General features: G+C 41.4%; 1 protein-coding gene and 1 pseudogene across 1 annotated transcript; both read right to left on the bottom strand.

Moving 5' to 3' along the window:
* Positions 1-349: 349 nt before the first annotated feature.
* On the bottom strand, positions 350-20,861 carry LOC125480891 (annotated as a pseudogene).
* A 1,384-nt stretch (positions 20,862-22,245) lies between these two features.
* LOC103964278 (putative receptor-like protein kinase At1g72540) lies at positions 22,246-24,566 on the bottom strand. The gene is made up of 5 exons (XM_009377196.3): positions 24,004-24,566; positions 23,762-23,897; positions 23,506-23,642; positions 23,290-23,413; positions 22,246-23,121 (listed from the first exon to the last, which is right to left on the bottom strand). Exons 1-5 carry the CDS (start codon positions 24,385-24,387, stop codon positions 22,532-22,534), a joined length of 1,371 nt encoding a protein of 456 aa, XP_009375471.2. The 5' UTR covers positions 24,388-24,566; the 3' UTR covers positions 22,246-22,531.
* Positions 24,567-24,903: the final 337 nt, after the last annotated feature.

Raw genomic sequence — 24,903 nt, 5'->3', positions numbered from 1 at the left:
AGTAAAACTCAGCCTCTAAATTAGGCCAACTTGGGATTTCTTGGCCTTAAATCCTCTTTCCAAATAGTTTTGGTGGATTATTCAAACCCTTTACTTGTTGCACTACATTTGAGCTAATTTTGAACACAAAGGATGAATAAATGGTAAATTGACTCGGAATATCGAATGCAATATTTTCCACTCCAGAAGCAAATGGAAGGTTACAAAAGTGAGTCCATAAATAATTTAATCAACGTCATCCTTTCAATGACCTCATGCACAAGTCATAATTTCATATTATTATATGAATTCTGAAATAGTTTTTTTTTTTTTTAAAAATATGTGAAAGCATAGAAATTTAAAGCTGAAAACTGAGTATATGGATTATCTGTATTCCACAAATAAAACAACTATAATGTATTCCAGTATATATATTATTTGTTTAGCGTATTTCTGGTTCTATTTTCGATTAAACGTTTGTAATCAGTTCCGTTTGTGTATTATATCACCCTTTTTTCTCTTTTTCTAAGCATGTGCATCCTTCTCCCAACCAGTTTCAAGAACTCTATATAGTGCAGTATCAGAATAAACGGTACTAGACCTAAATGGCTTAATCCAGTTTCTATACCGATGACCTTTTCGGCTCCTGTGGCGGCCCTTCGCTTTATTTTCCACCAATTTTTATTCACCTGTGCTCTCATTTTTCACCACATCACAGTCAGCTCGCCCCTCTCGTTCATCCCTGTGCACACAGACTTTGTTTTCTCCCACAGTCGGAACAATGTACACAAAGGGTCCGATTGGGATGTCATTAGTCAAGTCCATAAGCGGTTCCAAGGACTAGACAACGCTGCTCATTGTTGGTCTACACTTGGGGTTGTGGCTCAGGCATTGGTGAGCCAATGCAGCCACTTTTCTTGCCCCTATGGTCGAGTACTGACCCTCGAGCCTAGGGTCCATCACGCGGTCAAGTTTATGTGAGTCCTTCAGAAAAGGTTTGAACCGCCCCACTAGGTTCTGTTCTCTACCATGCCGGCTATCATCCACGGACCTTCTACCAGTTAGTAGCTCCAAAAGAACTAAGCCGAAGCCATATACATCACTCATCGTTGTTAAATGGCCTGAAAACAAAGAGTGTATATTTAGGGGTGTGATATACACACACCTCATTTTACTTCTCACACAACTTTTTTATTTTCAGCCATCGGATCGGATGAATTGAAGAAGATCAACAGACATAAATTATCAGGGGGTGTGTGAGAAGTAAAATAGAGTGTGTGAATGGTAGAGCCGGCTATGAGGGTATGCAAGAGGTGCCACCGCACAGGACCCCGGATTCGGAAGGGCCCCCAAATTTTCTTTACATGTAAATAGATACCTATTATATACTTAAATGTGCAAGATAATAATAATTACTGTTCCAGCACTAGTGGTGTAGGCTTTCAATCTTCTTGTACATTGCCTGGGTTTGAGTCTTTGTCGAACTATTTTGCTATTTTTAAGTTTTGCAAATTTATTAACTTAAAAAGTTGATTAGTTTTACACAAAAAACCATGCAACATATTTCAAACTAAAGACCTTTCAAGACAGGAAACACTTTTGTCCACCCAAATACTACTTATAATTTGGTGCTCTAATTTGTAGTATTTAAATTTTATAGATACAAATTGAAAAAAAAAATAACAAAGAAAATACAGTATTAAAAAGATGAAGGACCTCCATCTAAATCTTGCACAGGGCCCCTAAATTCTCAAGGCCAACCTTGATGGATAGCACACCCCTATATTTAGTGAAATTCTTAAATTTCATGCTATTATTTGTACCATCTTAACTGAACGCGTATTTTAGGGTTTGTGTGGGTAAATTTGTTCAAAAGATGGTCGGTTGAGATAGTACTAAGAGCACACTACTCAAAATATCAAGTTGCATTACCTGTCATGACATATTCTGGAGCTGCATAGCCATGAGTTCCCATGACACGAGTTGCAATGTGTGTTTTCTAAAAATGGCAAAGTGTATGTATATAGAAAGAATCGATTTCCAACTGATTTGAACTATCATACATTTTACAATACTTATACATAATAAGATCAAAACTTTACACCTATACTACATGAGGAGAAAGCTTTACACCGATGCCACATGCAGCAACAGCACACATGTTCTCCCTGCTGTCCAGGTGCAACAGCATAGCAACAGCACAGCAACCACATGCAACCTTCCTTTCCAGAAGTTAATGTCCTCCCTTTATGGAAACGATGACTATAGTTGTAATGATGGCAGGTACATATACCCATGCTTGCCCACTAAGAATCTGCATGTGGAGCATCAAATCATGGAGTGGATGAACAATTAATACAAGGATTTCAACACTCCCCCTCAAGTTGGAGCATGAATGTTTTGAATGCCCAACTTGCTGAGAAGAGAATGAAACGATGCCTTTCCTAGTGCTTTTGTAAATATGTCGGCCAACTGATGTTTTGAAGGTGTGAACCTTGTTGCAATCATTCCTGAATGTAACTTTTCTCGGACCAAGTGACAATCTAATTCGATATGTTTAGTTCGCTCGTGGAAAACTGGATTAGCTGCAATGTGTAGCGCTGCCTTATTGTCACAATAAACATGAGCTGGAGCTGCATGAGAGACCTGTAAATCTTGTAACAGATAACGAAGCCACGTAAGTTCACAAGTGATTGCAGCCATTGATCTATATTCTGCCTCTGCAGACGATCGTGAAACCGTATGTTGCTTTTTAGTCTTCCAGGAGATAAGTGATTTCCCCAAAAACACACAATAACCTGTCACAGACCTTCTAGTCGTTAGACATGATGCCCATGAAGCGTCACAGTAACCACTCAATTGTAAAGCATCTGTAGATGGAAAAAATAGACCTTGTCCTGGAGTCCCTTTGAGGTATTTCAAGACTCGCATAGCAGCTTCAAGATGAGGCTTGCGTGGTTGGTTCATGAACTGGCTAAGATTTTGGACAGAAAATGTGATATCTGGCCTCGTTATGGTGAGGTAAATGAGTCGTCCCACGATCCTTCTATATCTGGTTGGATCCTTTAATAATTCACCATCTGTTGGCCTTAACTTCAAGTCTTGTTCCATGGGAAAATCCACTAGACATGCCCCTAATAGTCCAACATCGTCCAGTATGTCCAAAACATATTTCCTTTGTGAGATAGAAATGCCTTGCTGTGAACGAGCCACTTCAATCCCAAGAAAATATTTGAGAGGTCCGAGCTCCTTAATACGAAACTGATGATGAAGAAATTGTTTTAAACGTTGAATGGCATCATGGTTGTTCCCTGTAATGATCATGTCATCAACATAGATAAGAACCACTGTAATGGAATGCGCAGTAGTGCAGGTGAACAATGAATAGTCTGCAGTTGATTGTTTGAATCCCACGAGTTGAATAGCTTGAGAAAACTTTGAAAACCATTGACGGGAAGCCTGCTTCAAGCCATAGAGGGATTTATGGAGTCGACAAACCAAGTTCTCCCCCAGTCGACGAAGTCCAGGAGGTGGAGACATGAAAACTTCTTCGTCCAAATCACCATGGAGAAAAGCATTCTGGACATCGAGCTGATGGAGAAGCCAGTGGCGTTGAGCAGCCACGGCCAATAAACAACGAACAGTGGTAAGTTTGGCCACGGGTGCAAATGTTTCAGAATAGTCCAGGCCTTCAATTTGCGTGTAACCTTTAGCAACCAAACGCGCTTTATAGCGCTCGATGGAGCCATCAGAGCGATGTTTGATCTTGTAAACCCACTTGCTGCCGATAGCACGTTTTCCAGGAGGCAGGGAAGTGAGTGTCCAGGTATGGTTCTGTTCAAGTGCAGCAAGTTCAGACTGCATGGCAACTTGCCAATTAGGATCAAGGTTGGCCTGAGCAAAAGAAGTAGGTTCGATGCTACGAGTGATATTATTGATAAACACTTGATGAGATGATGATAAATGCGAAGGAGAGAGATAATGAGAGAGGGGATAGCGAGTACCTGACCGCGAAGAAGAAGTGGACGTGGAAGGCGCCGTGGTGACCTGTGAACAGTCATAATCCTTTAATAAGACAGAAGGTTGCTTGGGGCGGAGGCCACGACCAAGGGCAGGTGGTGGGGTAGAGCTGACAGGACGGGGAGAAGGAAGAGAAGATGGAGGCGACACAGGTGATAGTGAGAAAGGGACGACAGTTACGTAAGGTGAAGGAGGAGAAGTGTGCGGACTAGAGATGATGGGAGATGAGGGTTCTTATGGAAAGGTGGAAGAATCTGATATGGTATCGGTGAGGGGAAGAGGAATGACAGGCACAACTTCATCAGGTTGGGTGTCGGGAGGATGATGGGCAAAAGGGAAGATGTGTTCATGAAAAAACACATCACGACTAGTAAAAAATTGATGAGTGTGAAGATTGTAGAGACGATACCCCTTTTGTCCAGAAGGGTAACCAACAAAGAGACACTTGTGAGCCCTAGCATCAAACTTGTGTTTAGGGGAGGTGTGTGTAGCATAACAAAGACACCCAAAAACCCGTAAGTGCATATAAGTGGGGGGGCGTGTGTAGAGCATTTCATAAGGTGTTTTTTTTATAAAACAATGGTGGGTGTGCGATTGATAAGATAAGTGGCAGTGAGAAGACTTTCTCCCCAAAATTTGAGGGGAAGGTTTGCTTGAAAACGAAGTGCGCGACCTACATTAAGGAGGTGTCGATGTTTACGCTCCACCATCCCATTTTGTTGAGGTGTGTGTGGGCAAGTATGTTGAAAAACAGTGCCTGAGTTGGCATAAAATGAACGCATGGATATGAATTCTGCGCCATTATCAGTGCGTACTTGTTTAACTTGACGCTGAAATTGAGTGTTGACATAAGCAAAAAACAGTTTGATTTTCTCTTGTGTTTCAGATTTTAAATTCATGAGAAAGAGCCAAGTAAATCGGGAGTAATCGTCAACTATGGTTAAGAAGTATTTAGCACCTGATGAAGATGGCAAACGATGCGGACCCCAAATATCACAATGTATTAACTCGAAAGGTTGTAGACTAGAAGTAGAACTTAAGGGAAAAGGTAACCTTGTTTGTTTGGCTACTGGACAGACATCACAATGAGAATCAAAATCAAAAGAAATATCAGGAATGGAACTAGATAAGACACGGGCTGGACCAGTGGAAAGGTGTCCAAGGCGTTGGTGCCAGACATTGGATGATGCGGATGCAGAAGCAGCAACGACCCCAGGCTTATTCTGTCGAAAGACGAAGTCTTCTATGACTGGGACTAGGTAATACAGGCCATCACGCTCCTTCCCCAATCCAATCATCTTCTTCGTTGCCAAATCCTGTAAGAGACAAAAAGTAGGGAAGAAAATGATCAAACAATTTAATCCCCGAGTAACTTTGCTAACTGACATCAGGTTAACTCGAAAACCAGGGAACACAAAGGACATCTTTTAGGTTTAAATTTGGAGTGAGTTTGATTGAACCAAGACAAGAAATTGGTGCTTGTGACCCATTTGGCAGATTGACAGAGGAAGAATGTGGTCTCCTTTTGTCGTGTAAATTAAAAGAAGAAGAAATGTGATCTGTAGCCCCACTGTCAATAATCCAAGAATCTGGACTGTTTGTGGAAAAAGAATAGCATCGTGTATTAGGTATACCTGCTGCATTTGCAAAAATCTGATTTTTACCATCACCACGAAGAATAGCCTTGATTTGGTTGATCTCATCCACTGTGAATTTCAAACCAACAGGTTCTTTGGTAGTGCTCGACTTGGCCTCTTCTTTGTGGGCATTATTGGCTGCTGCGCACCTGGTTTTGTTGGGAGGCTTTACGTCCTTCCCGTGAAACTTGTGGCCAGGAGGGAATCCGTGAAGGTAGAAACAGTAATCAACTGTATGAGTAGTTCCATCGCAGTAAGTACAATGAAAATCCTTACCAGTGTTTGCCTTGCCACCATTGATCGGCTTGCGAGGCTGCTTATTCCAGGTGGTCTTGGATACGTGCATGGCATGTGTAGTGTTACTTTCACCACCTTCTGCCACCTCTCTTTGTTTTTCTTCTTGTAAAGTCAAAGAATATACCTTACGAATGTTTGGTAGTGGCTACATTAAGAGGATTTGTCCACGAACAGCCGAATAAGAGCTATTCAATCCCATGAGAAATTGAATAACCTGTTCCTGTTGTTCTCTTTCATTGATCGCTTTCATCGTTCCACATGTGCAGGCTGGAATGGTATTGTAGGACGCTAGTTCATCCCAAAGTCCTTTGAGTTTGGTATAGTATGCCGATATGGATTGTTGACGCTGTCGATGTTCAATGATCTCTCTTTTAATTTGAAAAATGCGAGAAACGTTTCCTTGCGAGAAACGTTCCTTCAAATCCTCCCATATCTCAGAGGGTGAATCCGTGTATAGGACGCTGCTCATCAAATCATTACCAACAAAACTAACGACCCATGAGAGGACCATATCATTGCACCGTTTCCAAAGAGAATATTTGGCGTCGGTTTTTTCCTGGGCTTCTATCGAACCATCCACAAAACCGAGCTTGTTCTTGGCGCTGAGGCTGATTGTCATCGCACGGCTCCATGTGGAATAATTGTCACCATCCAATGGTTTGGAAATAAGGTGTAGACTCGGGTGATCCGAGTGATGAATGTAGAATGGATCAGTGATGTCCATTGTTGTTGTGAGTTGTGGTTTGTGTTTAGGAGTTTCTTCGTCACTCATGATGAACAACGAGATCGAGCGGAAGTGTTTCAGGCACCAGGAAGGTGCTCTGATACCATCTAAAAATGGCAAAGTGTATGTATATAGAAAGAATCGATTTCCAACTGATTTGAACTATCATACATTTTACAATACTTATACATAATAAGATCAAAACTTTACACCTATACTACATGAGGAGAAAGCTTTACACCGATGCCACATGCAACAACAGCACACATGCAGCAATATTAAAATGTTCTCCCTGCTGTCCAGGTGCAACAGCACAGCAACCACATGCAACCTTCCTTTCCAGAAGTTAATGTCCTCCCTTTATGGAAACGATGACTATAGTTGTAATGATGGCAGGTACATATACCCATGTTTGCCCACTAAGAATCTGCATGTGGAGCATCAAATCATGGAGTGGATGAACAATTAATACAAGGATTTCAACATGTTTCATCTCCTTCTGGGCCATCTATGGCTAGACCAAAATCAGACAGCTTAGCCGTGTAATCCTGCAAGAAAAAGGAATACATCATTCTGTCAGACGATCAATATTTACACTTGTACGAAGAACAAAGGAGAGCTAAGGATAAAAAATTAATTACCAAGTCCAGTAAGATGTTCGAAGTCTTAAAATCGCGGTATATGACTGGCTTTTCTTCCTCATGGAGGCAACTGAGGCCTTTCGCAGCTCCAACTGCTATCTTGATTCTTGTTAGCCAGGGTTCCACCATAACCTGCATTAATGAACGACCAAACAAATTCATAAATTTTCTGATATCCAAAAGTTTTGTGCTCGTTTCAAAAACAGACAAAGCAAAAAAATAAAACTCATGCATGCATGTAGACATCGAAATTTCGGTGAAACAAATGTTCACCAACGTATTAAAGTTTTGACGTGTCAGGGCATACATGGCATACGCCACGTGTCGTACAAATTGCACACATGGCATGTGACTCAACAAAATAGGAAGAAATACCCTTGGATGATTAAACAAGTTTTTCTTCTCAACTTGGGCAATGACAAGGTAAGCACATTTCAATCCATTACGGATCAAAGCAAGTTTTTCTCATTTGGGCAATGACAAAGCAAGCACATTTCAAGTTTAAAATTGTATTAAGTGGGAAATTAGGCCATAAATAAGACCACTTCAATTTCAATATTGCATTAAGTGAAAAATTAGGCCATTTGTTAGACCACTTCAATTTCAATATTGTATTAAGTGGGAAATTAGGCCATAAATAAGACCACTTCAATTTCAATATTGCATTAAGTGGAAAATTAGGCCATTTGTTAGACCACTTCAATTTCAATATTGCATTAAGTGGGAAAATTAGGTAATAGTGCTTGGGTGGGAAAATTTTGTGGTGGTGATTCACTCTCAAAGCCTATAAATAGGCTTCTCCATCAAGAGGAATGGACACACCAAAACCTTGAAGCCTTAAAGTTCTAAAGCTCTCAAGAAAATCCCGAAGGACCAAGAAAACACTCTTCGTTCTTCGTCAAATCCTCCTTCAAGATCAAGCCCCAACGGCCTTTGAAGAACTCCCACCAACTCAAGATCAAGCTCCGACGGCCCTTGAAGAAAGTGTTCATCATTCATCATCCGTTCATCCTAAGATCAAGCCCCGACGGCCCTTGAAGAACTTCCACCAACTCAAGATCAAGCCCCGATGGCCCTTGAAGAAAGTGTTCATTGTTCATCATCCGTTCATCCTAAGATCAAGCCCCAACGGCCCTTTGGATCAACAACCTCAACAAACCCAGACACCAAAACCTTGAAGCCTTAAAGTTCTAAAGCTCTCAAGAAAATCCCGAAGGATCAAGAAAGCACTTTTCGTTCTTCGTCAAATCCTCCTTCAAGATCAAGCCCCAACGGCCCTTAAAGAACTTCCACCAACTCAAGATCAAGAGCCGACGGCCCTTGAAGAAAGTGTTCATTGTTCATCCAAGATCAAGCCTCGACGGCCCTTGGATCAACAAATCTACATCTTACGGAGATAGAATCAGAGGATCAAATTACAAAGAGATCGTAACCCTAAAATCATCAAACCACAAAAAATATTATTTTGTACACGTTATTCTTGTCTCTTGTTTTCAGGAATATTTTCGTGTTCATAAATTTGGCACGCCCGGTGGGATAATCTCTATCTCTCATCTCTGTCTCCATTCAAGATATTCAAGCACACTCCATGGCTTCAAACAAAGAACAAGTCATGACCATCGGCACTACCTCCATTGAAAAACAGCTGGTTCAGATGAAGGAAACAATTGCAAGGCTGATAAAGACTGCAGATAAGAAAAACTTGCAAACTACCAGACTCATCAACCGTCTGGAGACGCAACATGGTGTCATAGTGAAACCAAGCTCTCTTCCAACTAAGAGGACCGAAGAAGGCTTCAACCCAAATGTCTACGAACACATGTCAAAGGCTAGGCATGACTTTGCTTCCTCTTCAAATCTTGGAAAGAAGGTTTCAAACACCGTCAACGACAAAGATCGTGACTTCACCAAAACTCAAAAGAAGTTGAAGGAGCATGGTTACGGAGTTGACAACAACAAAGCTGGACTTGGCTTCACACCAAATGCACCTGTGATGATTTCAAACAAAGCGAAAAACACTAGCGCTCAATACGTCAGCGTGAGCATTGAACAAGACCAAGAAGAGCCTAAACCCGCCCCTCGGACGTCGATCTTCGATAAGATGAGCCATTCAAGCTCCAGAATTTTAGTGCTTAATCGCATTGGTAGTCAAGACCGAACCTCTGTCTTCAAGAGGCTTAACGCGCCAACATCCCAAAGCTCTATTTTTGAAAGGTTGTTAAAGCCTAAGAAACAAAGCAACACAGCTATCTCTCCTCTGCGACGATCAGCTTCAGAAAGATTTGAAGATAATGAGAAGCCTTTTGGAAAGAGGAAGACAACACCAAAGGAAGAAAAGTTCGATGGGTTAGCAGAAAAAGGCGACGTTCGAAGCTTGATTCCTTCAAGGATGAAGCGCCAAGCAATCCTAGAGGTCGACACAAAAGGACCACTGAAGGTAAGGAGGCGCATCATCGTCCACAGTGGCAAATCTTCATGCCAACAAACCCAAGAGGACGGCACTGAAGATGAAATCCCTAAGAAAGATGTCACTTCTGGCTCTTTCGACTCAAAGTCTTCACCTCGACTATTGGGGGCATGCTCCAAGTCAAGTGAAATTGTAGGATGGACTCATGTCACTCCGAAGAAACTGCACGAGAAACATATGTCTTCTCCACAAGTGCACCAATCAGAAAGGAGGGAAAGCAGCTTTCGCCAACCTCCAAAGCAATGTGAAAATGTTGAAGATAAGAAAATTTCAACACAAAGATCGTTCATGCGGGATCTTTTCTTCCTCGAAGACTTATTCAATTTCTCGATCAAGGCTCCTTGCTATGAAGATTGTGAGGAATGCCTTTCGAAGATCGCTTCGAAGAAATTGGACAAGCAGCAACCATCTTGTCCACAAGTTTATCAGTCGAAAAGGGGGCAAAACAGCTCTTGTCAACCTCCAGAACAATGTGAAAGTGTTGGAGATAATGAAATTTCGACACAAAGATCGTCCATCCCCATCACAATGTGCGACCTCTTCCCAGAAGACTTCTTCAATTACTCGGTCAAGGCTCCTTCCTATGAAGATTGCGAGGAACACCTCTCCCAGATCGCTTGACAAATCCACAACAATAACCAAAGCTCCTCGTTCGCACGAGCCTAAAAGGTGACAACCACGCTCCTTGCCTGCACGAGCTGAAACTGCAAACGACACCAAAAGCTCCTTGCCTGCACGAGCTGAAACTGCAAACGGCACCAAACGCTCCTTGCCGGCACGAGCTGAAACTGTAAATGGCACCAAACGCTCCTTGCCTGCACGAGCTGAAACTGCAAACGGCACCAAACGCTTCTTGCCTGCACGAGCTGAAATTGCAAACGGCACCAAACGCTCCTTGCCTGCACGAGCTGAAACTGCAAACGGCACCAAACGCTCCTTGCCCGCAAGAGCATAAATTGTGTACGGCAAAATCATCATCAAAATTACCAAAAAAAAAAAAAAAAAAAAAAAAAAAAAAAAAAAAAAAGCCAAAGAGAAAGAGAGCAATCAGCCGGCACTTGGAGTCAGTCTTCCGATCTGGAACCGACTACCTGGAATCTATTCCCTGGTTGCTTACCCGGCTGATTGCTCTCGAGTAGTCATCTTCAACGGTTGATACACTTTCAGAGAAGGGACCACATCTGCTTGGAGAACAGCTAAGACGAGTGACAATGAAACATCAATTTTGTGGATCGTCAGCAAACGCAACAACTGCATATGCTGAGTCATCCTCTAACCCTCTTCAATATGAATTGGAAAGATTGAACAAAGAAACAGGTCATCACCTCCACCTCGTGCTTGCCTGCCATGTGTCTGAATCCTGAAATCGCTCATGGTCCTATTTTCACTCAAGATCAAGTCTCGATGGCCCTTGAAGAAATCACAAGCCCGATTCAAAATCAAGTGTTCTCCACCCTCGAATCAAATTCAACTCCAGATAAAAGGAGTAAGTTTAGGCCTTCGGGGGAAACCAAAAGAATCCTCCAGCCCAGTTCAAGACTAAGCCTGTGGAAAATCAACGATTGGAGGAAACCAGAAAATCTTCCAGTTGAACTCAAGATCAAGCCTCGATGGCCCTTGAAGAAATTTCCAACCCAATTCAAGATCAAGCCTCGATGGCCCTTGGGTTGACATCTACATTAAGGGACTTCAAAACGCATCTTCTACACGTGACAAGCACATGTCTACGACGCGCCTTGAAGTGAGGGCATTTGTAGACATCGAAATTTCGGTGAAACAAATGTTCACCAACGTATTAAAGTTTTGACGTGTCAGGGCATACATGGCATACGCCACGTGTCGTACAAATTGCACACATGGCATGTGACTCAACAAAATAAGAAGAAATACCCTTGGATGATTAAACAAGTTTCTCTTTTCAACTTGGGCAATGACAAGGTAAGCACATTTCAATCCATTACGGATCAAAGCAAGTTTTTCTCATTTGGGCAATGACAAAGCAAACACATTTCAAGTTTAAAATTGTATTAAGTGGGAAATTAGGCCATAAATAAGACCACTTCAAATTCAATATTGCATTAAGTGGAAAATTAGGCCATTTGTTAGACCACTTCAATTTCAATATTGTATTAAGTGGGAAATTAGGCCATAAATAAGACCACTTCAATTTCAATATTGCATTAAGTGGAAAATTAGGCCATTTGTTAGACCACTTCAATTTCAATATTGCATTAAGTGGGAAAATTAGGTAATTGTGCTTGGGTGGGAAAATTTTGTGGTGGTGATTCACTCTCAAAGCCTATAAATAGGCTTCTCCATCAAGAGGAATGGACACACCAAAACCTTGAAGCCTTAAAGTTCTAAAGCTCTCAAGAAAATCCTGAAGGACCAAAAAAGCACTCTTCGTTCTTCGTCAAATCCTCATTCAAGATCAAGCCCCAACGGCCCTTGAAGAACTCCCACCAACTCAAGATCAAGCCCCGACGGCCCTTGAAGAAAGTGTTCATCATTCATCATCCGTTCATCCTAAGATCAAGCCCCGACGGCCCTTGAAGAACTTCCACCAACTCAAGATCAAGCCCCGACGGCCCTTGAAGAAAGTGTTCATTGTTCATCATCCGTTCATCCTAAGATCAAGCCCCAACGGCCCTTTGGATCAACAACCTCAACAAACCCACACACACAAAACACACCAAAACCTTGAAGCCTTAAAGTTCTAAAGCTCTCAAGAAAATCCCGAAGGATCAAGAAAGCCCTCTTCATTCTTCGTCAAATCCTCCTTCAAGATCAAGCCCCAATGGCCCTTGAAGAACTTCCACCAACTCAAGATCAAGCCCCGACGGCCCTTGAAGAAAGTGTTCATTGTTCATCATCTGTTCATCCTAAGATCAAGCCCCAACGGCCCTTTGGATCAACAACCTCAACAAACCCAGACACCAAAACCTTGAAGCCTTAAAGTTCTAAAGCTCTCAAGAAAATCCCGAAGGATCAAGAAAGCACTCTTCGTTCTTCGTCAAATCCTCCTTCAAGATCAAGCCCCAACGGCCCTTGAAGAACTTCCACCAACTCAAGATTAAGCCCCGACGGCCCTTGAAGAAAGTGTTCATCGTTCATCCAAGATCAAGCCTCGACGGCCCTTGGATCAACAAATCTACATCTTACAGAGATAGAATCAGAGGATCAAATTACAAAGAGATCGTAACCCCAAAATCATTAGACACAAAAATATTATTTTGTACACGTATTCTTGTTTCTTGTTTTTTCAGGAATTTTTCGTGTTTACAATGCATGGTCAGAATTGTACGTTTGAATAGCTGGTGATCTAAGTTACCTCTCTCCATGTACTCATACGCCAGAAGCCTGTATTCGTCTTCGCAGCAGTGCCCGATCAAGTTAACAAGATTCGGGTGCTTCAGTTGCCCAAGAAAAATCACTTCAGCCTACAAAATACAGAAGTGTTTGACAATTAGCATTTTTTTACAACTTGGGAAGCATATGAAATGATTAGGAGCAAAGCTCTAAAATGGGGACAAAGAAATATTACCAACCACTCCCCTAAGTCCTTGTCTTTTTTTTTTTTTTTTTTTTTCCTTCGAAACAGGGATTCATTACCAAGGCACAAAGGCCAGTCAAGAACAAAGAAAGCCAGATAAGGCTAACAAACAAGGAAAATAAATAGCATACATTATGAGACCAAGGAGTACAAACGGACGCTGCCACAGTTGACTATCAAGTCATCCTTAATAGCAAAAAAGAAGAACTAAGTACTCGGGGGGCAAGGCAGGCCTCTTTGTCAATATTCTAACAAGAGAAGATAGGGGCCTGTCAACCCAACCAAAGTTGCACATCTCCAAAGTATGATTCAACGCAACAAAGTCCGCCGCAGCATTTGCTGATCTTGGAACCCAAGACCAAGAGCAAGCTTGGAAAGTCTTCCCCACCACGTGAATGCGACTGAGGATAGGGAAGATTTCCCAAGCGGAGCTCAAAGAAACATTGTTCAAACATGATATTACTTGTTTCGAGTCCAATTCAACCACACTCGAGGCAGATTCAGCCTCTGAGCCAGGTAACACCCCTCCAAAATCGCCAATGACTCGGCCAAGACCGCGCAAGAGGCAGGAACCTCGACCCTTTTTACTGCAATGCACCTAAATCCAGAGTCACGAGCCACCATACCTATTCACGCTGAGCAGGCACCATGCGTCCAACTTCCGTCTACAATCTTCACTGAGAAGCTAGATGGAGGAGACCACGGGAGCACCCTGCCAGCTATGGGTAGAAGCAGAGGAGTAGTCCCAATACCCGTAGAATTAGCATCGTCAAAGGCTTTCCACACACTGATCAGAGTATGGATGGTTTGAGATGGGGAAGGGTCCCGATTATTAAATATCACGTTGCATATGGCTTTCCATATAAACTAGCAAGAGAAAGCCACTAATGAGAGAAACCGAGATTTTGATTCCTTGGAGCCCATATCCAACGCAAAAAACATGGAGAGCCATTCATCAACTGAGGTGATTAATGTCCGCTGATTCGAATGTAAAGTGGACCGCTGAACGACATTGGTTGAACCCATGGGCACAAAAAGAGGAAGCGTTCAACTGATTCGGTCTGATCATGACAAACAAGGCAGCAAGGATTGATAGCGCATCGCCTCCTAAAAAGATTTTCCTTAGTAGTGATGGCCCCCTAGTACAACGCCAAAAAAAAATTTAAGTTTTGGAAGGACCTTAAGACTCCAGAATCTTCACCAGAGAGCACTATCAGTGGAGTGGGAGGATAAAGGCGGTCAGGCTGCCATCTATGATTAGAATTATGCACCCACCTATAACCTGATTTAACCGAATATGCACCCACCTATAACCTGATTTAACCGAATATGCACCATTCTTAATGGCAAGCCAAATGAGACTATCCTAGCGAGTCTCCCACATAGATCCAAGATATCGCATTCTCGTCGGCCTCAAAAAGAGGGCATCAACCGCCTCCGATCTCCACGTCCTTAACTCAAGGTCAATAATCATAGCCACCATCTGCAACCGGTCAATAGCAACCCCCACACTAAGGGTTAGGTGCCCATTTGTGATGTCTAGGACCCAATTGTCAAACCACATATTGATCTAATTCCTGCTCAAAGCCTGCCAGCGAGCCCCATAGGTGATAAGATCCCTCACATCCAATAGGCTGGACCAAACCCATGACGACTTCTCCCCACGATTGGCACTCAAAAATGATTCGTGAGGAAAATACCGATCTTTCAACACCCTGACCTAAAGGGACTCAGGTTCATAGATAATACGCCAACATTGTTTGGCGAGGAGTGCAGAGTTAAAGTCTTTTAGGTTACGAAAACCCATACCACTATCTCCCTTTGCACAGCCCATCTCCTCCTAATTCAGCCAATGTATGCTCTTCTCTTTATTCTTATTCCCTCACCAGAACTTAGCAATTTCCGCATCTATCTCCCTACACAATATGTTTGGAAGTTAGAATACATTCATGGGATACTTTGGCACAGCCAGAGCAACAGCCTTAATAAAAACTTCACAACCAGCTTGGGATAGGAAGTGCTGCTTCCATCCCATCAATTTAGCCAGCACCCGATCCTTAATGAACGCAAGTGCGTCCCCCTTCGTCCGACCCCACATCGTAGGAAAGCTCAGGTACACCCCCGAGTCCTCCATAGTTAGCATCTCAAGGATAGAACTGAACTTATGGGCTAAAGTCATTGGGGTATTGGCACCAAAATACACAGTGGACTTTTGCAAGCTCACTTGTTGCCCAAACGCCCAACAGTAAGCACTTACTAAGTGCGAAAAATTCTGGCAGTTATCTGCAGAGGCCTTGAGGAACACAAGCGAGTCATCAGCAAACAAGAGATGGGTTAGTTTTGGACCGTTCGCACTAAGCTGAATATCATCTAAGAACCCAAGGTCAATAGCTTGCTTGATAAGCCAGGAGAGCACTTCGCTAACAATCAAAAACAAGTAGGGGGACAGGGGGGTCACCTTGCCGCAACCCCCTAGTCGGCTTAAACTTCTTACCGGGCTAACCATTAAGAAGAATGGAGAACTGAATAGATTACACACATCGCATTATTATGTTCACCCACTCATTACAGAACCCCATCTTCCTCATGATTGCCTCCAAAAAATCCCATTCTACCCGATCATATGCTTTATTCATAGCAAGCTTGATGCCCAACTCGAACATGTGCTTAGCCTTCCGAAGTTTCAAGAAATGGAAGACCTCATGGGTCAAAATAATGTTGTCGTCGATTTGCCGGCCTTAGATGAAGGCGTTTTGATTAGGGGGAATTAACTTTGGCAAAAACGTTTTCAATCGGTAGGCAAGAATTTTAGATAGGACCTTAAAAGAGTAGTTATATAGGCTTATTGGTCTGAATTGATTCATTGACTCTGGGTGTGAGACCTTTGGGATAAGGATAATATTCATTGAATTAATCAGGTTCGGGCTAACTTCACCTTTCAAACATTCAGCAGCCATCCCAAAGACCTTCGGAGATATAATCTCCCAAAGTTTTGGTAGAACACCCCTTAGAACCCTTTAAGACCTGGCGCTTTCAAATTGCCCAATTGGGAAACTGCCACCTTGATCTCAGATTCCTCAACAGCCCTCCGAAGAACATCATTCATCTCTAGAGTGACAATCGCATCCACACAATCCAGTAAATCACCCCACTGCTGACTGCATCGAGAACAACTGTATAAAGTGCTCATCCACTATCCGCCTAATACTAGAGAGGTCGTTCGTCCCGTTCCCACCAAAATTTTGAAGTTTTCCAATTTGATTCGAACATTAGCGTTGTACAGTAGACTAGTGGAAGAAGGCGGTATTAGCGTCCCCCGTTTGAAGCCAATGAACGTAAGACCTTTGCTGCCATACTTGCTCATCCTGTTCTTCGAGCCTATTAATCTTGTTCAAGGTTTCCTTAATTTCCTCAACGTAGGCCCCCCAATTCGTCTGCAACTTTCCCAAGTGGTCATTAAAGGCAGCAATCTTGTTCCTTCAACTTCTGAACGTCTCCCTACTCCATCGACATAAGTTTCTCTTGGTTTCATGGATTTTCCTCTACCATTTGTTCAGCCACATTCCTTCAATTTCCAAGTTCCAGTTTCTCTCAATAATCTCATTGACGATAAGGAGTGAGTGATCAGAGGCACAAACCGTTCCATGCGTGACAGATATGAAGGGCCACCAATCTTACCAGGCACCATTAACTAACCCTCTATCCAACCGCTCCTAAACCAGAGAGTTGTTACAAGTTCACCGCCAAGTGAACTTTGGTCCCCGTGAACCCCGAGTCAATAAGCTCCGTTACATCCATGAAATCTCGCAAGAACCGAGGCCATGAGTATGAACCCTAAGACCTCCCTCTTTTTCCAAGTCCTACAAGATTTCATTGAGATCCCCGCCGCATAACCACGGGCATACCTTAGGCTCCAGAACACTCATGATCCACATCCAAAACTCCCCCTTCTCAAAACTGTATGGATTATCGTACACCTATGATGATGTGAACCAATCCGTCTCCCCCCTCAGCTTCATCTCAAAGTGGATTAAGTTCTTAGAAAAGTAAAGAACATTAACTTATATCTTGTCATTCCACCAAAGGCTCAGGCCACCCGTCACTCCCAAAGGGGAAACATCAAAACCCTCTAGATAACCCATCTGTCTTCGTCTTCAATTCTGTAATTCTTCATTTTAGTCTCCGATAGAAAAACCACAAAGGGTCTATACTTCCTAATCAACCTATAAAGGGCTTGAAACACCGTGTCCGACCCAAGACCACGACAGTTCCACATCAAGAAGATCATAGTGATTTTGTGGCAGTTATAGGCCAGCCACCACCGCTACTACCAAAAGCACCTTCATCATTCATCTGAGACATCCCCCTCTTTCCCTAGTAATATCCTTAATGCAGTTCCAATCACCCTCCTCCTGGATTAGAACATTTAGGAGGTCATCATCCCCGAATAAATTACTCTGCATCTGGGGACCTCCCTCCTTGATAGTAAGGCCAACAGTCTGGCTTCTTCTACCACGCTTCCTTCCAATACCCGGGATGCCTCTCTCTTTTTTAGCCCTTTTTTAGAGTCCATGGAGTTACCCCTCGATCCCACTATTGCACACTTCATCCCCAGACTTTCGAAGAATTCCCCTAACTGTGGTTTATCTGTGTTCCCTATGGTACTCGTGGAGAAAATTGCTAGGAAGAGGGTAAACCTGACACCTCTGGGCCAGCAACCGGGCTCCAAGTAGCTAAAACCAGGCTTGAATGGGCTGCCCACTAATAATCAAGTTTGGCCCATCGATTCATACCCATGCGTGACCCATATTACCTACCTCCTCTATTCTCACACCCCTATTTTGGGTGCTATTGTTGAGCCCAAGAAGTTGCCAAGTCTATCTCTGAGCAGCACCCTCAATGAACAAACGATGAGGCCCAGCTGGTTGGGGTCCCATGATGGTAACTTGGCACGGCCACATATTAGTTCTCTCGTTTCCCGAGAGGGGGGTTGTATCTTCGAATTGCTCTTCGCGGCCCAAGTTTGTTCTCCGTGATACATTACCATCTTCGCCTCTCTCTCAGCCCCGCATTGAAGAGTTGTCTTCTATAGGAGTGGTTTTCCTTCTCTCCCTACTTTCTCCGATGCACATTCTCTAACCTTAGGCGACCACCTCTAATCTGGTATTTTCATGCATATCACAGACAATCTTTGTTCTTGTCCATTCTCCATACTCGGCGCAACTACTGTTGTTTGATTGAATAGAGCACTCAGAGCTTTCATCGCCAATTCTCTCACACTTATAACAGAAGTTTTGCGGTCTCTCATAGCAAAACTCAACCCATGAGTCCCAATCTCCTTGTCTAGCCAGCCAACAACCAGCTAGGAGGGGGTTGGAAGTATTAATCATCACCCTTACCCTTAAAAACCCCCGTGCATAGGCCAAGTCTTCCACCTCCAAAACTCCTTATATTTCCCCCGCAAGATGACGCACATTCTCATCGGAACTGAGGTACAATGGGACCATCTGCATCTCAACTTCTTCTAAGGCAAGGTCATTCTGCCATCTCTTAACAGAGAAATTCTGCTTCATTACTGCCCAGGGGACTTGGTCAAGAATCTTGGAAGCTATATCCTCATCCCTAGCAAATATAATAAAAGTATTATCTTTCACCCGGTTGATTTGGACCTCTCCAAACTCCTTACATGCGCTTCATAAAATGTTTCTTACCCCCCCCCCCCAACTTGTTCAGTTGGTGGTTAACCAATGCGCTTCCCTATGTCCTTGTTTGCCATCTAAATCCAATACCATAACATCAACAGGCTAAGCTTCCAATCTGAGCCTAAGCTTGTCATCAATGAACCCTTTGTAGACCTGCCCGAACCCGCCCTCACCTAGATAGTTGCTCTTGGAGAAACTTTGTGTAATCTTTTTAAGGTAATTAGGTGAAAAAATATGAAGGTTTGATCCAATAAGTGATTGGACAAATCACTGAGGACTGTACACACCGATGAGTTACTCAAATCCGAGACTGACAATCTCCGAGATGAGATTTCTTTCGACGTTTGGGATTTTTTATCAGTGATTGGTTTGTTGGTGTTGAAACAACTAGGAGTGAAGAACTTGAATGCTAGTTTTTTGAGACTAATATTTTACTGAGGCTACAAGTTAATTTAAAAAATAAACATATGGTTGGATTGGATCAAAACTGAGAAACATATGGGGGTAGATAAAGGGTTATAGGGTAATATATTTTACCCAACTATAAAAAGAAGTCAAGGACCTAATTATAATATTTTCCCTTTTTGTTGATATTTATGTTTGGTTCAAGAAAATTCTAAATATAATTTTAATTTCAGTCATGAGTCTAAAGTGGTATTTAAATTTTGGTCCTTCCAATACTTGAAAGGTTTACTGAAAAAAAATAATAAAAAATAAAAAATAATAAAAAAAACTTTTGGATGTTTCATATGAAGGACCAAGTCCCGAGGTTAATTTGTCCTGATCATGTGCTAAAACTAATTAATGGAATTTTTTAGTAGGTTCAAGTGTTTGTCTTTGTGAGACCTCAGAGAACTGGAATCTGCTTTTTACGGCAAAGACTTGTTCAAACGGGAAAACCCATGTTCTCACTTCTCATTTCCTAGTATTCTAAAATTCATGCATGTATCTAATATAAGAAGCAGGATTCAAACGCAGAACCTTGAGTAAACGGGTTTCGAACACAGGATCTCGAGTGTAGAAGTTTTGAGCATTATAAGATCTCAAGTATAGGGGTGAATAGACGTAGCCCTTTGAAGAACTCCTTGCAGGCATGGTTAATTTTGAGAGATATTTAATTATGGACATATGCAGTCCGACTTTAGTGTTAACATTTGTGCTTTGGAAATCCAAATCTCTTCATACCATGGTTGGTTCTGTTGGTTCTAAATGTTTGCTTTATGGCTGTAAACACAACAATTAGATGACGAAAAAGATTGGCAGGTTTTTGTAAAACTTTGGAAGACAAACACTAAAAAAAATCCCTGTAGTCGTTAAGTGAAAATGTTTCATTTGTTCATAAATTAGACCACTAAAATTGCTTGTGGCGTGACACGTTAATTTGGTGATTAACATTTAAAATTTCGGATACATAGTACGAAGTACATACGTTTTAACTCACACAGCTATATCCGTGTCTGTATGAAACCATGAGCTACTTTTTTAGCCTATCATGTAACATGAGATGATAGACTAGTGTTGGTTACAGTAAACATGATGAGCAAATGTAAACTTCAAATCTGTCACTCGGCACGACCAAAAAGAACGAGATTGAAAAGGGGAGAAAAGGAAGAAAAGATTCATCATTTCATTGCTTTATTGCTTTCCTTAAAGTTGTGTGGGACTGCACTGCAGGCAGGACCTGCTGTAACAACTCAGATAGACTAACAAAGTTACAGTTATCCGGGGAAGAGGTCAACACATTTTGTTTGTTTAGACTAACAAAGTTACAGGACTTGCTTCAAGCTTATAACTAACAAAGTGAAGTAACCATTTACTTCGACCTTCCATGTAATTTCCATTCAAGCATGTGTTTTTTAAGAAAAAGTAAGGATAATATATGTCGATCGATAATTATTTCAGTTTTAAGCTTTACTTTTTGCTTTTTCAGTTATTTATGAAGGAGAAAAAACTAAATAATGTATGAAATGGTATACAAAATAAAGGATGGAGGAGGTAGAGAAAGTATGGTAGGAGGGATGTAAAATAACTAAATAATTTATGAAATGGTATACAAAATTAAAATTAAAAATAAAAATTTGGAAACAGCCTATTTTATAACCATTTTGTTTGTAATTTTTAGTTTTTATTTTGTGTTAGAGATAGAGGGAAAAGACATTGAGAGAAATTAGGATATATAGAGTGGATGAAAGATGGTGAGAGAGTTGTACGAGAAATGAATAAGGAACAAAATAAAAGCAAAACCAAAAACTATTTTAAGTTGCTTTCAGTTTCAATATTTTATTTTCATTCATCACAGCTTTCCGTCACTCATCTCCTTTATGTATTTTCACTGCATTTCAAGCTCAAAAAATGTAAACAAAAGTTTAAAATAGAACAGCACGTTTGACTTTTGACTTTTACTTTAGCAATGGAAGGGAAATATATTGGGAAGTGAGGAATAGATGAAGGATGGTGGCGATTTTATGCTGACGAGTTTTGATTAGCTCAATCCCACAAGTGACGCGCAGATAAGCATTGATCATGCGTGTAATATATTCAATCATTTCGATCAGAGAGCTTGGAATAAGTAGAACAAGAAACTGCTTGGAAGTTCGGACAATACTTTTGCAAATCTGAAAGGACAACAACATCAAGTGATAAGAACAAAACACAATCGGTTGTGATATGTGTTGAAATCTTCTTTTAAATCATTCTATCCAACCATAAAGAAATGAAACCATTCTATCCATCGGATGATGGCTCCTAGTTTTTATTTAATTAAAAAAGACGTGCTTCAGATAGTCATCCACACTTCTGTTATTCATATAGTGAATCCTACAATTGCTTCCACATGCGTGATTTTATCGGTGGTGCAGTGTAGTTCACAATTGTGTCAATAGCTAAGAGTTTGTTGTCATATTTTATCGGTGGTGCTATCCACACATCATTTCTCACTTCTCACATACCTTAATTTTACGGCGATTAGATCGAATGAATTAAAAAAGATTAAATGACAAAAATTAGCAAATGGTGTATAGAAAGTAAAGATGGACGTATGAATAGCACCACCTATTTCATCTAATTCGATATCATAGTATAATAGCAAGCCAATTATCTAATTCTGAACAATCTGTCAAGAAAAAAATCAATTGTGACAAAAAGTATGAAAACAAAACATAATGCCACGAATTAAGGTTGCTACTTTAAACAAAGTTAAGAAAACATCGTTGCAATCGCCAAAAAGTCAACATTCAACAGCAAAGAATGTTAAACATTAATGCCTTCCATTAAGGTTGACAGAAAAATTGGTATAATCCTCCCACAAACCAACAACAATGTCAATAAACCCTCGATTTAGTCGACAGACAACAAATTATAGTACTAACTAAACAGATCACTTTATGTGTTTAGTGTCTTTCGAGTTCTATTTTCGATTAAAAGTTTGTAATCAATTCTATTTGTGCATTACATCGCCTTTTTTCTTTTCTTTTCTAAGCATGTGCATCCTTCTCCCAATTGCATCAATTGCTTATTTAGGAGAGTAAAAACCAGTTCCAAGAACTCCATATGCAGCAGTATCACAATAAACGGTACTAGAACTCAATGACTTATTCCGGTTTCTAAACCGATGACCTTCTCGGCTCCTGTGGTGGCCCTTCGCTTTCTTTTCCACCAATTTTTCTTCACCTGTGCTCTCATTTTTCACCACATCACAGTCAGCTCGCCCCTCTCGTTCAACCCTGTGCTCACCGACTTTGTTTTTTCCCTCATTCGGAACAATGTACACAAAGGGTCCGATTGGGATGTCATTAGTCAAGTCCATAAGAGGTTCCAAGGTCTTGACAACGCTGGTCATTGTTGGTCTACATTTGGGGTTGTGGCTCAGGCATTGGTGAGCCAATGCAGCAGCTTTTCTTGCCCCTATGGTCGAGTACTGACCCTCGAGCCTAGGGTCCATCACGCGGTCAAGTTTATGTGAGTCCTTCAGAAAAGGTTTGAACCGCTCCACTAGGTTCTGTTCTCTACCATGACGGCAATCATCCACGGACCTTCTACCAGTTAGTAGCTCCAAAAGAACTACGCCAAAGCTATATACATCACTCATCGTTGTTAAATGACCTGAAAACAAAGACTGTATGATTAGTGAAAATTTTAAAGTTCGTGCTATTATTTGTACCATCTTAACTGAGGCGTATTTTAGGGTTTGTGGTGGGTAAAAACGGTACAAAAGATGGTCGGTTGAGATAGTGCAAAGAGCACACTACTCAAATTATTGAGTTGCATTACCTGTCTTGACATATTCTGGAGCTGCGTAGCCATGAGTTCCCATGACACGCGTTGTAATGTGTGTTTCATCTCCTTCTGGGCCATCTATGGCTAGACCGAAATCAGACAGCTTAGCCGTGTAATCCTGCAGAAAAAAGGAAGACAAATTTTATCATACGAGCAATATTTACGCTTGTATGAAGAGCAAACGAGAGCTAAGGACAGAAAATTAATTACCGAGTCCAGTAAGATGTTTGAAGTCTTAAAATCGCGGTATATGACTGACTTTTCTTCCTCATGGAGGCAACTGAGGCCTTTTGCAGCTCCAATTGCTATCTTGATTCTTGTTAGCCAAGGTAGGGTTCCACCATAACCTGCATTCATGAACAAACAAACAAATTCATAAACTTTCTGATCCAAAAATTTTTGTGCTCGTTTCAAAAACAAAAAAAAGCAAAAAATAAAATTCATGCATGCATGATCAGAATTGTACGTTTGAATAGCTGGTGATCTAAGTTGCCTCTCTCCATGTACTCATACACCAGAAGCCTGTATTCGTCTTCGCAGCAGTACCCGATCAATTTAACAAGATTCGGGTGCTTCAGTTGCCCAAGAAAAATCACTTCAGCCTACAAAATACATAAGTGTTTGATAATTAGCATTTTTTTTTACAGCTTGGGAAGCATATGAAATGATTAGGAGCAAAGCTTTGAAATAGGGAAAAAGAAATATTACCAGCCACTCCCTATGTCCTTGTTTGCCATCTAAATCCAAGACCTTAACAGCAACAGGCTGAGCTTCCAGTCCAGGCCTAAGCTTGTCATCAATGAACCCCTTGTAGACCTGCCCGAACCCACCCTCACCGAGATAGTTGCTCTTGGAGAAACTTTGTGTAATCTTTTTAAGCTCATTGTGTGAAAAAATATGAAGGTTTGATCCAATAAGTGAATTTGACAGATCACTGAGGACTGTACACACCGATGAGTTACTCAAATCCGACAGTGACAATCTCCGCGATGAGATTTCTTTCGACGTTTGGGATTTTTTGTCTATGATTGGTTTGTTGGCGTTGAAACAACTAGGGGTGAAGAACTTGAATGCTAGTTTTTTGAGACTCATATTTTACTGAGGCTACAAGTTAATTTAAAAAGTAAATATAAGGTTGGATTGGATCAAAACTGAGAAACATTTGGGGGGGTAGATATAGGGTTATAGGGTAATATTTTACACAACTGCAAGAAGAAGTCAAGGACCCAATGATAATAAACTTTTCCTTTTATTTTTAATATTCACGTTCGGTACAAGAAAAATATATAATTCTTAATATTCTAAACATTATTTTAAATTCAGTCATGAGTCTAAAGTAGTATGTGTGTGTGCGCGCGCGTGTGTGTTTATTTTGGTGCCTCTAAGACTTGGAAGGTTTACGGCAAAAAAATAAAAATAAAAATAAAAAACACTTTTGGATGTTTCATATTATGAGGGACCAAGTCCAAGTCTAGTCTCTAGAGGTTAATTTGTCCTAATCACGTGCTAAAACTAATTAGTGGAGTTTCTCGGTAGGTTCAAGTGTTTGTCTTTGTGAGACCTCAGAGAAGTGGTGTCACATCCCGGCTCAGGACGGATCAGTTCCCG

This window comes from the organism of the source record quoted next, unplaced genomic scaffold (genome assembly GCF_019419815.1).
Source record: "Pyrus x bretschneideri cultivar Hongxiangsu unplaced genomic scaffold, Pyrus_bretschneideri_v1 Contig37, whole genome shotgun sequence".
Taxonomy (NCBI): Eukaryota; Viridiplantae; Streptophyta; class Magnoliopsida; order Rosales; family Rosaceae; genus Pyrus; species Pyrus x bretschneideri.
Note: the sequence above shows the minus strand (reverse complement) of the source record. Positions and strands in the feature narration are given on the sequence as shown.